The sequence below is a fragment of the Sturnus vulgaris genome, chromosome 25 (assembly GCF_052056855.1).
Source record: "Sturnus vulgaris isolate bStuVul1 chromosome 25, bStuVul1.hap1, whole genome shotgun sequence".
NCBI classification, from domain to species: Eukaryota; Metazoa; Chordata; class Aves; order Passeriformes; family Sturnidae; genus Sturnus; species Sturnus vulgaris.
The window spans coordinates 2,722,646-2,739,258 of record NC_142267.1 but is presented as its reverse complement, the minus strand read 5'-3'; the positions used below and the strand labels follow the sequence as shown (position 1 = coordinate 2,739,258).

At 42.3% G+C, this 16,613-nt stretch overlaps 1 protein-coding gene across 1 annotated transcript in view; it reads right to left on the bottom strand.

Moving 5' to 3' along the window:
- The window catches only part of PLCH2 (phospholipase C eta 2), a 64,863-nt gene extending 48,458 nt beyond the window's left edge, over positions 1–16,405 (bottom strand). The window contains exon 1 of the mRNA XM_088178734.1: positions 15,965–16,405. Within this exon, the coding sequence (XP_088034860.1) occupies positions 15,965–16,076 (112 nt within the window). The 5' untranslated portion in view covers positions 16,077–16,405. The remainder of the gene's footprint in view (positions 1–15,964) is intronic.
- Positions 16,406–16,613: the final 208 nt, after the last annotated feature.

Sequence of the window (16,613 nt, the reverse complement as noted above, 5' to 3'; positions counted from 1 at the left end):
GAGAGAACAACCATTCCTTTGGCTCTCCCTTTCAGCCCCCTTCTCCAAAATTTCTGTTGAACACCAGAAGGAAAGAGAACACTGAGAAAGTTGTTTGAACCAAGCTGGTTTAACCTGACTTTTTCACCACTCCGTTTCGGAATAAACAACATTTACAATCTTTATTATTTCAGCCTTAGATCTTTTTCTGATTTGGAGATTAGAAGAGCTGAAGTGTTTAGGTGGCCTATTTTCTTATAGACCCATAAATCATCTTGGCTGTTTGAGGTTTTCAGGGAACACACATTCTTCCAAGAAACTCTGTGTTACATAAGATGGGAAGATGCTCATGTCTAGCAGAGAAGGGGGAAAAGCAGTAATGAAAGAAAGCAAAAACAGTTTCAAATAGATCTTAGGGTCTTAGAAAGCCTTTAGAAGTAAAGCTCAGTTACCAACCAGACTGAACTAATGCTGAGTTCTCAACCACTTCAGTGACAAGAACAGTCCACAGCAGCACAACCCCAGCCTCACACACACCATAATCCTCTCTGCAGCACTTCTATTTCCTGCGGTGCTTTATAAACAAGTTTTCAACATGTTTTCAAACTTCTGACTAACAATCTGAGAATGAGGGAATGATAATTGGCTGGCCAGCTTTGTTTAAACAAAAACACTTCAGTAAGTAGTTTGTACTGTGTGCAAGTGATAAAATCTGGAGGTGCTGCAGTGACAGCTGCACACAGACAGATGTTTTTGCTGCTGGAATTCCTGCTACTTCTCTGCAGATCACTAAAACGAAAATATAAAGATCCCTTGGCTTGCTGCTCCTCTTTGTCCCTCCAAGCTTTATAACTGAAAAGTCAAACTTTGTGTTATATCTTGCTGCACAATTGCTCTCATTGTGGTATCATTAAATATCTGACAAACTACAAGCAGCCCACAGGCTCCAGTGGAAGCTGCCTTGCAGAGTGGGTGCGTGGCTCTGGCAGTGCCTCTCCTGCAGCCAGAGCTGCTTCCCAAATGTAGGAATTCTGCACAGCCAGAGCTGTCAGGCAAACACCCTCCTGCCCTTGGGAACTGGACACCTTAGGGCAGGCAGATCTTCCCGGTGTCCTAGGAAGGAGTTGTGTTTGAAGTATAATCCTGCAGATCATTTCCCTTCCCTGGGACTGTAGTTCCTCCCTTACAATACTTTCCCTGTCTTTTCGAGTTAGTTTTGTCAACTCCTCCAGTGAGGTGCTAAACCTCAGTTACTCCAGTGAGTCTGGTTACCCCAGAGGCATCCAAGCAACAGAGACACAGCTCACAAAGATCAATGTTAAATTACCTCAGATCCCTTTGTTTCTCCATGCAATCTTTTTTTCTCCCCTTAAAAATAGAAATGCATTAATATTCTTGCTTGAGAGCAGCCCAGCACAGTTGCTTTATTCCATTTTTCTGCTGTTAGTAGTGGAGGGAGCTGCTCACAGCTCCCTGCTCCTGGTCCTGTTACTGCTTCTGACACATTTCCACCCTGCAGCCCATTGTCTGCAAAGCTCTGCTGCCTCTGAGAATCCAATGTCAGCACTGTGGGAGAGCTGTGGAAAAGGCAAAAACAAGCACAAACCAGAAGAGAATCATGGCTGCCTAAACTACATGGATTGTCCCTATTAACAGATAATAACCTGCTTCAGGGTAAATCACATCTTCGGTGTGTGCTGGGGACAAGATATGAGATAACCAAGACAGGAATGGAGCAAAGAAATAAATTAATCATTTCATTTTTCAGCAGACAGCACTCTGACACATATGACAAAATCTCCTGAGCTAATTCTCTCCCAAAATCAAAACTTGCAATTCATTCAGTCACAACTGTGACATGGATTTCTGAGCACAGACACAGTTCTCAGACAGTTGAGCCATGAAAAACGCACAGTGGGGTGGAATTGATTACTAATTAGTAATAGAAGACACATATGCTTGCATCCATAGAAAACAGCTGTGCTGCACTCTGCTCCATTGTCCCAAATAAATTGGAAAAGATAAATGCATTGCTCTGTGCAGGCACAAAGTAGATGAGGCATTCATGCTTTGTTAAACTTTCCAGACACTCGAGGGTGTTTGAAATTATGATGCATGTTAAATTTAAGCAGATTTATTATCCACGTGTTCCGAATGTAATGAACACTTCAGTGCCTCACATTTCCTACTTTAAAAATAGCAGATTTTCTAGACTGGACACACACATGTGTCTTATGTAGGTCTAACACAAAACTTTTAGTCATACAGATGCTGTGAAGCAGCAGTTAATGCCTAATTTTAAACATTTTCCTATATATTTATCTACACACATCTTCAAGTGCTCAGAAGAGCAGGTACAATAAAAGACTTGCATAATAGGAATTTGGGGTACTTTGCATCAGAAGTTCTTAATTTAAAAAGTTTCATCATGAAAATTCTACCTAACACACTCAGATCACTCCACCTGTTGCCAAAATTAGGACAAAACAATTTGCACTCTAAGGCCTGATAATTAGATGGTTGCAACTGTAATACATTTGGGTTTGGATAAACATTGTCCAAACTTTGTTTGCCCACACAAGATTGAAGCAGAAGATGAAGATGCATTAATACAAGAAGATCTGTATAGAGTGTGGAAATTATTGTTCACTATCTGCACTAATTAGGACTCTGGGCACTCATTAAGAGGAACTGACTCACCTTTTTGCACAGTAAAAAGGTATCTCAAGTCAGATCTTTTTGTAGTGTACTTTGTATTTGGTAATTAGAACAAACTCCCATAGCAGATACGTGAGGTTTCTGTGTCAGGTATTCGGTGTGTAGAGAAACCAAAAATGAGATATCCAAGTTCTAAGTGAAATTTTCGGACTTGTTCCTTTTCTTCCCAGCACTCTCCTTATGCAATGCTTTAATTTAGACTATCCTGAGTACTGGTGCAGAATTAATCAGGTCAGCAAAGGGGCTGCCAGCCACGATTACTGCACCTTTAAATACTTCTTTCAAACCGTCAGTTCAACTGTTACTCTTCTATTTTTAAATCGGTTTCAAACTCAAGACCCACGGGCAGGGGGCAAATCCTTCCCCAAAAATGCCACGGACAAGAGGCCAACACCAACCTCGGCTCTTGAGGTTATTCCCCTTTTTCCTACAGCTTGTTTACTGGATTGTTAAGCATTCTGGCAGCAAATGGAAGGGGGTGGGGAAGAAGACGAGCTGCCACATTTCTAAAATTAGCATCTTCTGTCTCCGAGAAGCCTGTGGAGATTTAAAAAAATTAGGTTTCTCTGCAAGATGCAGAGAGATGTGGAATTTAAACTGCGTTACACAGCTAAAATCCTGAGCTCTGTTTCATACCTGCAAGCTAGTTCAGGTACCTTGCCTTTCATCCCCCTTCTCCCAGCTGTCAGTCAGACACTATTACAAAATACCTAGTCCATTTTCTAGTGAAAAGTAATTGCATTCATGTGCCCTGCCATCCCCAGGCAGCTCCACGGCATCTCCTGCCCGAGCCGCTCCGTGCAGTCACAGCCTCGTTCCCTGTTCCAGGTCACTCCTGCTGGGCTCTCACAAAGCCTCTGGGGGGCTGCAATTCCTGCTCCCCCATTTTCTCCCCTCAGCCGAGGTTTTTTTGGGTTTTTTTTGGTGCTCAGGTACGGGGTAATGCCCTGCTCAGGGAATGTGTTGTGTCCTTCTCCGGTGTGGGGTGTAATCATTGCTCGCAGAGCCTGCTGCAGGGAGCTGCTGTGCCACATATTGTGTGTGGATAGAGCCAGCATTGCTCCAGTTCCAGAGCTGAATTGGACAGACGTGTTGGTTTTAACACACACACTGCCATGAGAACACCACTAAAAGTGGCATTTTGATCTTTGCTGTTTATTGATAAAACCCAAGAGTGAAAGAACTGTGCCTCAGTTCCTTCAGTGCCACCATTGCCATTTGTTTGCACAAAAATATCAGAATATTATAACAGACCTGTGCTGAAAAATCCTAACGCAGGATATTGGGCTCTCACAGATGGGCTTTAAGTTAGAAATGGAAGAAACTGAAGAATAAAACTCAAGTTTCTTTCCAAGAACCACTAAGGGTGCCAAAGTCTTCCTTTGGATCACCTCGTGAAGGAAGCAAAAACTCAGCCATGACACAAATGCAGACTGGCACAGGAGGAATTAAAACATATGGGACTGGAAGTGTTTGTTCCAAAAGTCCCTTTTCTTCTTTTAGCAATTATATTTATTCTACTCCTATTACAAGTCACAGTTCATGTCTTATGACAACTATATTTGCTTAGATTTCTTTCAGGTATTGCAAGCATCAGTGGGCAGTGTTGCAGCAGAGAATTGTGAAAGGAAATGGAAAGGTTTTCTTTCAGGATTTCTACAAAGGAAAGTTCCAAAATAAGTCATGTATTTTGAATCAACAGGTTTTGGTTCATCAAAATAGTTACTGGCTTAAAAAGCACATGAGATAGTATATAGTATATGTTACTTATATATATATTATAGATTAGATGTACCTGGTAGTATGTAGTATAGATTAGATATACATAAATTGAGATGAGATGGTTTAAAACAATGCAAAAATCTGCACATTTTGTTCTAAAACTGAAAAAATAGGTTTATTTGAACCTTCAGTGAAATACTCTTTTCTTTTTAATCTAACATGAGAAACAAATCTAAAAAATTCTATTCCACAAAGCATTTCCCATTTGGGAAACTCCACAGAGCCAAAGTGATTTCATTCAAGTTGCTCAAGCCACTTCTAGTTAAGATGCTTAGTATAAAATTTTTCTGGACCTAAGCCTTGCAGTTAAAAGATGACCTTTTTAAGTATTTCCTGACTGGAGACTGAAAAATCACATAAACCTGACCCAAAATCCAGCAGCCCAAATTAGAGGGTTCAAGAGACACAAGTCTAGGCCTTGTCACACCCCAGGGCTGTCCTCCAAACAGCACAGAGGTTCTGCAGGTCCTGCCTTAGCACAGGAACTTGCTGCAAGTCAATTCTCTGCACATATCTCTGCCTGTCACCACTAAATTACAATTACAGTCACCCCTTTTAGCTATTTGCCACTGATTAAATGAAAGCACAGAAGTCAGTTTATCTGATTAGCCAGTCTGAGCAGCAAAAAAATTAACCTGCAAGAAGCAGCTTCTCTGTTCTTAGTGATACCCTGTGCCCACTTTATGTTTGCTCTGCCCTCTCAGGCACAGCCCCGGGAAATTTCCAGGATCAGAATTTTCACTCAAAGCTGATTTTACTCCCAGGTGCCCAAAGGCCACAGTGCATGAAACCCTCCTGTCTCTCTTTAAGGAAAACCCCTGCCCCCACCAGCACAGGGAACTCAGCCTGTCCTCACTGTCCACAGGCCACAGTTTGTTCATCCTTGTAATAAATTATGGATGCCCCCCCATACGCATCTGGTACTCAAATCACCAGTTAATAATGTATGAATAAATGAAGAGACTGCTCTGAGGGGAGAGAACTGTGGGGGTCTAAACTTTGAATTCTCTGCTACAGCAGCAAGCATCAAAGCTGTACTGCCAGGCTTGACCTCAGCTGGGTTTTATTTTTTAAGAGGGCTAGGACTAGCCTCTTATGAACATGAATAGCTGAACAGCAGGGGCATGGCATGAAAGCTGGCCCAGAAACACGAGGAAAGAACGAAATACCAAATGAAAAACTTGCCAGAAGCACATGGGTATCAAAGGTCTTCACTATCTTGTGTCAGTCTGAACTGGGAGTGAAGGTCACAAGTGAATTGATAATTCTCACCAGAAATAAGTTTTTAATTCTCACTAGCAGAGTTCTCAGTCAGGGGAACTGATGCCATTTGAAAATACAAAGCCTGCAAATAATAAAAAAGTGAAGAAGAGCTGCTGAAGAAGTTTCTAAGTTTATCATAATCTTGCGCATCACATGCTCCAGAGCTGCAATTTAGCACCAAGCGCTGCTGGACCTCAAGCTGGAAACATCACCATGTGTTGAGAAGCCCCAGCTGGGAGGAGCGCTCGGTGTGGCCTCGGAAGGGGCTCTCGGGAGGGGACAGCCGCCTCTCCCCGGCCGCGGTTGTCGCTCGCCGCCGCCGGGCTGCGCTGCGGGCGCACGGAGCGCGCTCCGCCGCACCCAGAGCTCGGCCCCCCGCGCTGGCATCCGCACACTGCGATCCGGGCCACTGCCCAGGGCAGGAGGGGAGACTGAGAGCAGCACAACCACCGGTGTTCCATCCTCACCGACATGTAAACAGACCTGCAAATATCCCCACCCGCTAGAAGGGCGTGAGAATTCAGCGCACAGTGCACTGCATGAGCTACAAGACACAAAAAGCTGTGCCAATCCAGGTGGTGCCTTCCAGAGACTTGACCGAGCCTCACTTCTCACAAGCAAGTGCTTCTCATCCATCGAGATAAGTATCATCTGTTCAGGTGCTGGAGACTGATAGAACAGCAATTTCTCTGCTATAAAAATGAATGGCACAGTCTGTCACTGCATTGTCTCTTGTCCTTACATTACCTACTTGTGCTGCACCTTTCACAACAAAAAGGAAGCAGGGAATCTTCACAACTCCCTCACAATTTTAACTTTTATTATTACTTTAAACATTATTCTGGCCAAGGTAGGAAATCTGCACATCCTGTGTGGTACTTGCAGTCAGTTCACAACTTTGAGAAGCAAACAGCAAACTGCTCAGAGCACAGCCTGTCCAGTTACCTGGATTCAGGGAGGAAAACCAATCAGGCTCTGAACCAGACAGCGAAGAATTCCGAGATTTTCTGGTGATAGTTATTGGCAAAGCCTCTCTGATATCGCAGCCACGTTTACAGGACGTCACAACCACAATAAGCTGTGCACAGAATCCAGACTTTATCCCTACACTGTCTGTAAGAAGCTTGAATCTAATATCTGGTACTTGTACTATTAAAAAAAGCTCTTCCAGCTGAGGATTAATCATCTCAGTAGGACTGTGCAAATGCATGTGAGATGAGTGGGGAAGGTTATATAAAGCCCGCAGAGAGAGGAAAATGCAGAATAGAACTGAGGACCTGGCTTGTGCAGCACCTGAATGCCTGCAGGTGCTTCTAACAGTAAGATGCATTCAGGGCTGGCTGTAATTTACTTGTCAGTCATTTACATGATTAATTATCTCCTCCAAATGGCTCATCACCCAGGGTACCTGAAGTGTTACAACTATCATTAGAGATGCAGATACAGATCTGAGAACAGCCCCCTCTGCACAAACACACTTTGCCATGAGACATGCAGCTGACAAATGCGTGTACAGAGCCCCAGGAACACACAGCACTGCAGAACCATCTGAGAACTCCACAAGGGAATGGCTTTAATGAACTGTGTACCACAGGTGAAGAGGAGATGACTGCACAATCAAACCTGGTCAGCATAATCTACACCAGCAGAACTCCTGTATAACCACTGAGAGAACACAGGAACATCAGCACTGTGCAGCAGCAGAAATCATTCCATACACACGGCAGTGAGTAATGACATTAAGAAATGATGGGCAGAGTTTAGCACAGTGCATGGTGGTGGAGTTTCTGTTGTTTAAAAGCCAACCTTCCCTTCCTCCATCAGTAAACTTTGCAAGGCACACTCAAATGCAGTGTCTACAGCTACTGAAACTGCTCTGGAGTAAACAATTCATTCAGAGAATTGGGAATTGCTCTGTCCTAAGCGTTATCATTTCTCCGAAGCAATACATGTTTTATTTGCTGTAAGTGGAATGGATTTTCAATTACTTAGCAGTCTTTGTATTTATCTAGATACTATGGCCGTAATTAATAAAACATGCCTTCTTAAAGATAAAAGATCTTTTGAAATGATAGTGAGCTGATAACAACTAAAAAATATTATCCTCTAACGAACAGGGTCAAATGGCTGAATATCCCTGAGCAAGTGAGGAAAAGGAAGAGTAATGGGATGTTATGAAAGTATTGCTGAACAACAACTGAGCCCACGAGCACAACAACAATTTATCTTCTAGCAAAAATTCGAGTGGATGTAGTAAAAAGAATAAATCCACCTACTGTGTTTCTGCGATGGGCTTCCTAAATCCATCATCTTGTAGAGATAAGAGTGTTTTTCTCAATTGCCTATGTTAGGAAGTAAAAATACTCTGCATTTTCCCTCCGTCTTGCTCCCTCTTCTGCAAGTCTCTCTCTGTGTCCGTGTGAGACCGCAGTTTGAATTTCATCTCGTTTATTAGCTCAGGCACTGAGGAATCTCTGCTCGTTTTGTGATGCACAAGCTCCTTTCCTCCACACAACACCGAAGAATTGGGGGAGAGAGGAGTGGTAGGATTTTATCTAAACTACTTTTTGCTGGAGCAATTAACTCTTCGCTGACTGACAGCTCCTTCCTGGTGTATCTCGTGTCAGTTGACACTGAAATATCTGCTCCTCTAAGGCAACAGGGGATTCTCTCTGACAGCTGTTTAATGCTCATGTTCCTTCTTTGAAGATTTCCTCTGCTTGTCTTCTCCACTGGTTAACTGGGAACTGCAGTCAGACACCACCACAACCATGATTTCCTACAACTACAAGAGCTGCCCCTGTTCAATTACGCCAGAGGGACTAAGAGGCACAAATTCTCAGAACTTTTTAAAGTTTTGTTTCCCAGTTCCTACGGCTTCTAAAACTTACAGAAGTCTCTAATAGGGATTTATTCTCCACCGACTAATGCTGATTCTTCAGGCAGAGCATTTAACACCTCTAACCCTGAACATCCAAAACTGAACAGAATTATTTGCAGCAAAACCAAACCCACTGCTGCTAGAAGAATGAAATGTGGATGCACCTGTGTGTACCACATTCATCTCCAAACACTTTCAAGGTAACAGAGCAGAATCCTGTTCATTCTCTGCAGTGGATTCTCAGTCAGGTAAGAACAAATGATCTTGCTTCACTTTCTCAACCACCTGTTCTAAAAAAGAAACACAATTTAGTAACATCCACACTCAAACAGGTCTGCAAAGGTTTCCCCAAGTTTAGTGTTTTCCTGGGAGAACTATGATATACATAAAACATATGAATGTATGTATGTATGTATGTATAAAACCTTGTAGATATTTGCATCTCTTGAGAGAGTTTTAACTTTTTAATCCCTGCCCACAGTAAAACCTCTCTGATGCAAATTTTTACTTAGAGGTCTATGAGAAAAACGAATCAAATTAACTAGATTTTCCTCACTAACAATTTTCCTCCAGAGAACAGCATGCAGGATTAAGCACAAACCCTTTTTCCCCCCTACTTCAAACAGCACTTTGTAGTCCATCTATTCCTTTTTCTGCTGGTAAATGAGGACAAAACCTGTTCTGTAATCATGGATCTGAATGCTAATGCTTCTAACATATTTCTATTTTCATATTTAATTCTAGCAAATGAGCATTTTGAACCTTCATTAAGCTTCATTTCTTGATTTTTGAGCTTTATCTTGACAGCAGGCCAGCTCCTGCATCTGTCACTGTTCCAAAGACTTGCCTGGTACTGGAGCACACTTTCCTGGAATGACTTTCCTCTGACTTTCACTGATGGTCCCACACATTCTAAGTACCTGCATATGTCAACACACAGTTCATTCATTGTGACACAAACTCAAGCTTTTTCTTCCCTGGATCCAATCACAAATCCTGCTGGCCTACTGGGAATCACCATCCCCCCTCTCAGTTCGGTAAGAGAGACACCAGTTAAGGGGATTAGAATAGTCTCTAAACAGGTTTAAAATCTTTTGTCTTCTTCACTGAGGCAATTGCCTGAAACTTCAGCATTTCAGCAGGGAAAATATTACTTCAGGGAAATATCAGTAGTTCTGATATTGTCAAAAATAATCTCACTCACTCTTCTCTAAACTATTCAGTTATTCTGTTTTGTGCAGAGAATTTTCAGCATAAAAGAGCCATAATAGAACAGCTTGTCTTCACAGTGGCTACACAGGTTTAACTCATTGTTTGTACTTCTGAGATCATGAGTTCAAGAATATTCTCTTTTCTTCTCTACAGAGCCAGCAATGCAGCTGAAGGATCCTGGATTTGCCTGGGAGATGGCAGCAGCCACGCATCAAGTGGTTCCTCATAGTTTGATAACTGTAGAAAACCACTATGGTTTGCTTCAGAAGACAACTGGAGTCATTTGTTCTCTCTAGAAACAAAGCATTCCTCTCTCTGATGAAGCATTTAACCTCAGATCAAACTGACAGATAAGATTCTGATGTGAAGATAAATAGAACACTGCTTGGAGATGAAGGGCATTGAAATGTTTGGGGAAGTGAGGAATACCAAAAGCCAGGGAGGTTCACAGTATCACAGTCAGGGACTGCTTGGATTTTAAAAAAATGATTTGCCAAACTCCAAATGCAAACCAAAGCCAGTCATGCTGTTAAGACACACAGGCTAGTAGTCACTTGGCTGTGCCTGCATTCAGTGGCTTTCAGGGAGATTAAGTTTACCAGAGCTATCAGCAGATACAAATAATTTGAGAAAGTGTAAGAGAGAGATATTCAGCTCTTGTTTACAGAGCCTCCCAGAGCAGCATCCTCCTGAGTTGCTTTGATTGACAGGCTTATTCACAGCTAATGGCAGCATCTCCAGAACTTCCCACAGATAATGCCAATATCGTTGCACTTTGTTAAGGAATACTGCATTTCCTCCCCTCCCATCTCTGACAACACACAGGCTGAGCACTCATATGAATGAACGAAAGGAACATGTTTTTCCTCTCGCAGCATTATAAAGACCTTTTTTAAAATTGCTCCAGCACTGGTTCAATCAGTCCAAAGTTGCTTTACTACCTCTAAACATACTGTACTTATTCTAAACATCTTACTGAGCATGATTTTTACCTATTTCACTGTTATTAGGATCAAACCAGGGTAACTTCCCTGCTACCAGGCACATCTATCAAGAACTTTTATCCTGCCTTGCAAAGAGCAGTGCTTACAAGCCGTAGTTACCCTGGTTAATAACCCTCAAGGGATGCCAGGTACAAAAACTCCAGGAACAGCGGCACTGAGCTGGTTCTGAGGCAGCTGAAACTTCCCAGCCCCGGGTTCTGGCAGGATGGAGGCTGTGTGACCACGAGCACACGCTCACCCAGTAGATGGCAATAGCGATACAGCCCATTATTGCATGAGCCGGGAACGGGGGGCGCACGGTGCTGTTTATTCTGCTGGATTGGTCCCATTTTCCACTACACACGGCCAAAGTCTTTGCAGGCAGCAGCAGATACATGAGATAGGGAAGGAACACTTGAGGGGGCAGAGGAGAAGAAAGAAGAAACAGATGGCAACATTCAGGTGATTCAGTTTCTAATCCAGAAAAAAAAAAACACTGATTCTGTAACAGAGTTCAGTCAGCGCCTTTTATCTCGTTTTCCTCAGTTAACTTTTACAGGAGAAGCAGAGCTGCCATAAATTGAGTATCCAGGTAACGCTCCCCTTTTTATTACAGCCTCATGATTCACTAGCACAGAGCAAAGAAAGGTGAGGCCACACTGCAATATTCCTACAGACCATGGAGAAGGACCAACAAAGCAGAGCTCTGTCAGAAGCACCTTTGTGGCACCGGCTGCTTTTCGTGTCAGATTTACAACCTTCTCAACATTTATCTTAACAAAGACAGGTGGTTATTAGTATTTCCTGATTCTAAAACAAAAATCACTACCAAGGGCAGAGGCTGTGAGCTGGAGACAAAGCAGATAACTCCCTGCTCCATAGTAGGTGTCAATTCATTGGCATTTAGGTTCCTTCCAAGAGATTGCAGCAGGAATGTCTGAACCTGAATAGGAGTTAGAAGACTAAACATCTTTAGGCATCTTGGCACAGAGCCTCCAAAAACTACATTAGAATGCACTTTACCAAAAAAACAGGCAAACAAAAATCCCACCAAAAAAAAACCAAACCCAAAACAAAAACAAAAAACACCTAAGAAAAAAGTTGATCTAGAAAGCCTTAGACATTTTTATTACCTGTTGAATCTATTTGGGCTAAATGGCAAGGCTTGAAAAGATCACTTGATTCAAATTAAAATCATTGAGGCAACAAATATACATTCCTCAAAGATAGGAAAAAGAAATCTGAGTCACATCAGCTGAAAGATAAGATACTTAAGCACAGTCATAATGAAGTTCAAGGTCCTGGGCTCCAGTGGTTCATTCTGGACTCCTAAGCCTGAGCCTCCTGCTCAGCCCTTTGCTGGCAGCAAGGAGCCAGACATCCTCCAGGTATGTTGTGCCTTACATGATTCCCAAATCGCTGCCCTCCATCATGTGCAGGAGATCATTTATGGAGTGTGAATGAATGGACAGAGCTGAGAGCTGCCCTTGGGTGCTGAGCCCCAGCCAAGGTCACTTCTGCCTGCAGTGACCTCAAGACACTTCCTTATCCTTTACAATGCACTCTGCTTCACAGAATGGGACAATTTCTTATCATTTTGTCATCTCTTAATGTGATATAAAAATGCTCAAAGACTGAATGCTTTCAAACAATTTTCCTTCTAAGACTTGAACAGTATTAAAGAATTCTACACGAGCCTGGACATCCAAAATCAGCCTTTTTCACAAACTGAAAATTGATTCAGTTTCACTGTTCTGTCAGTCCTCAGATCTACTCCAGGCCACCATCACCCAAGATTAAAAACCTGCAGGGTTCAGACTCCTCTGTGATCTACAGATTGCATGTTGCAGAACAGTTCCCAAGCAGCTGATATCAGCACCCACTATTATCACTCTCTAGATCTTACCAGAGTTACTTCAGTTCTGAATTGCTGAGGTTGGACATTATTATTATTTGTATTCCAGAACATATAAAAAAGACCCAAACATGAGTGACAAGTGTCTGTTGTACAGGAGCAGCAGTTCCCATTTATAATAAGAATAAGAGATAACATAAGGATGAAGTGAAGTTACAAAAAGAGCCAAACAAGAAGACAGAATCAGAACTAAAATCTGGATCTGCTGAGCAGTCCGGTATTGTGTCCTTAGATTCATATCTTCATTACAACAGTCTGTGTGGACTCATTAACATAAATGTGTATAAGCTGATGCTGCCAACAAAGGAAACAATTGTGCATTCTGCAAACCTCACTTGTGCATTTCTGCCTCTGCAGCAAAACAGCAGCTCTCAGTGCTCATTACACTACAGCCTTGTCCTCCATTCAGGAAGGAAAAAAGGTGTTGAAAACATAACTGTCAGCTGAGACTGTGCAAAACCTTCAAAATTTGGTGTCACGATTTTGTAGCACCGTCTGTGTCATACCAAATTGAAGAGAATGACATGTTTGAGTTCAGTCATTAAAGGGATAACAATGTGTCTGTTCAGGCTGGATTCAAACTGCACCAACAAAACCCAAACCTAAACCAGGTCTCATTCTTCCTTCATTCCCTTGTACATGCAGAACAAGCAGAACGGCAGCATCAGGTCACATTTTATTTTTAGCTGATGGGCAGTTTCACAGAAATCTAACTTTAACTGGAGTTCCTGTCAGACAGCTGGTGCCAATTCACAAAATATCACCTGAGTGTCTGTTCTTCAGCTCAGCTTGTGCCACGGAGTGCTTTGGGTTGGAAGGGACCTCTGGAGATGCCCCAGCCCAAGCCCTGTCATGACAGCAGCTGCTCACAGCCAGGCAGAGGTTGGAGCCCCAGCTGAAGGCCAGCTTAAGTGCTTCTCCAGGCTAATCTGATGTACCACATATCTCAGCAAACAGGATTTTGCATGTCTATGCACAACACTCTTTCATCAGATTACAAGAGAAAAGTGAGTCTAGACATGCCAGAGCATATTTGAAAAATAGAGGATTACTGAATTTGCCATATACCTTCTTGATTTTGGACTCTCCCAATGCTGCTGTAATAAGGACTAATGACATTATATATAATCAAATTATGTAAAAGTTAATTTCAGTCCACTCAGATTTCCTTTTTACATAGCAATCTGCTTCCTCATCTATGTACAGCCTATACAGAAAAGTGGAGATTTTTTCTGCAAAAAAGCAACAGGTTTTGAAAAGTGTCTCAGTTGATGAAACATCAGAAAGCTGCACAAGAGTGCCAAGAGTTCCAAGCCTCTGAAGATGAGCAAGCACAGAAGGAGATTGCAGGTAACTATGACACTGTGGGGCCAAATGATCAGTTGAGGGGCACTTAATTAACTTCATGGGAGTTATTGGTTCAATTCTCCAGCTCTGTCCTTCCCTAAGTTTTCTGCCAAATACAAAAAGAGAAGTGTTGCATTTGGCAGCCTGGGCCTGCCAAAGCTGAAATGTTATTTCTGAAGGCACAGGCTGCTCCAGGCAGCAGCTCAGCAGTGTCTCTGTCACATCTGTGCAGGTGCCTCAGTCTGTCACAGTGCAGGGGCAAAACCAGATCAGAGCCATGGAAAGAGTTAATGAGGGAGTCAAGGCCAGGCTCAAGTGGGTGCTCTGAACCAGCCTGCAAAGGGATTCCTGAGCCCAGACCAGCTTTTGTTTCGGTCCAGACCCACTTGCATTGGAATGCTGGAAGTGCTGCCCGGGCACAATGCAGACTTTCTCTCCCTCCAGCTATTTCTGCCTTTTCTTTGCACTCTGTCCTAGGTTTGCACACTGACAGAGCTTCATGTACAAATGAAAGGAATATGTGATGCACATCCAGGAATCATCACCCTCCAAATAAAAAACAAGTTCCCTAACAGTCAGTTCGTGTGATATAGCAATAACTGGAATAGATCACCTCACTTCTGTAGTGCCAGAACACACAAATGATGCAATACACCCATTTCACATCTAAATTTCTGCACTTTACTTTTCCAAACTCCTTGCAAACCGGTATAAGGAAAGAAGCACACTTAAACAATGGAAACAGCTTGATGGCTCCACTTGGAAAAGTAACATCAGTAAATGTGTGAGAAAGAGAAGAACTAGGATAATGAAAATCAAACATGGATTGATTATTTCATTGACAGGCTATTTTTAATACACCTACAACATAAATATATTCAGCTAATAAAAAATATACTTATCAGTACAAATTGTAAGCCAACAGAAAGCAAAATTGATCTCACAATTGCTGGTATTTATCCAAAATTACAAAATTAGGTCTTGTGAAAACCCAGTCAAAACTTTCACTGCTCTCTACTTCATGATTGTAGGCAGTAAATTAAATGCATTTCAAGCAAATGAGTCCTGTGTTGAATAAATGAAGTTTTGATTTAAATAATAAGTTAAATAATCTTTTCTCTTTTTTTATTTATTTTAAATGCAAAAAACCCAGCCCCTCCTCCCTCAGATGTCTCCCATAGCACAAACTCATCTGCCACAGACATCAGTTGCACAATTCCCTCCCTCCTACCCAATCTCCAGTCTACACTTGATGTGCACAATCACATCTGTAATCTCCAGAGCTTCCTAAGAGAAGAGCTCATTTTCCCTGTGCGAGCTGTCAACACTGAAAAAAAAAGAGCAACAACCAACAAGAGTTATTCTTTGAGCTCTGCATCTCCCAGCTCAGTTCAGACAACTGCATGGCACAGAGCCACAACCTGAGGCACTATAAATCCCAGTCTCATCAACTTCAAGAAAGATTTTCCAGAAGCACTGGAAAGAATCAAGGAAAAAAGTTGCAATCTCTTGTCAGTCTCATCCCAGGATACTAATTTACATTTTTCACAAGTTTTACGAATTCTACACATGAAGTTCCCTTCACATGACTGAAAACTCACAGACTGTACAAGCAAGGACAGAAGAAAGATCGATTTAAAGTTATCCTCAGTGCACAGGGCAGTGGTTTTTTGGGGATTGTTTTAGTACATTTTACCCAAACTCTAGTCACAATACCAACTACACAGGAAAAAGGGACTGAGAAATCTACAAGCACAGTTCCCTCAAATTTAAGGAAAACTAGCAGTCTCATATGAAATATCAATACAATAAATTTGGAGAAAAATAAGAGAGTGCATTTTCAATACCAAACTATGAGATGTAAGGATGGCCCCTTCCACTCACCTACTGTGAGGATGTTTGCAGAGAGGAAATGGCAGCAGTTTCCCTCCTGGAGAATGGATTCTTCTCTTTGTGTCAAATCCCCTGCTACAGATTTTGGAGAAGTCAGAGCCATCTCAAACTTTCAGAGCAGCCTAGCAACAGTGCTTGCTCCAAGTCAAACAAAGCACTTCAGTGCAGATATCTGTAGAAAGTTTCAGTCAAGCAATGAAAATATCTGAGAAAAAGCAGCAATTTCAGGATGTTGCTGCTTTGCTTGCTTTGGAAGAACCAGTGAGTGCCTTCTCTGGAATTCCACATTCAGGAGACTGTCCTGGTTTAATTCTTTTGACACATATTCCACTCATTGAAGAACAGAATTTGCAGTATCAGTGTGGAGAAAGAACCATGGAGCTCAGTCTTGACAGGATGGATGTGAGGGCCCTTCCCAGGAGCACAGGAGTTACAAACATTCCAGGTATCTTCCCAGCGTTTCTTGCATGTGGCTACCCTGGAGAAGACAGTTTTTTTAAATAGTGGAAGTCACTTTAACTGTGAGATATTTACTACAGGAACATACTTAGGTGATGTACAATGGACTGACCTCAGCAGACACCAGGCACCAACGCTTCCTTCACTCACCCCAGGATTTTCCACAGACAGCCAAAGCTCC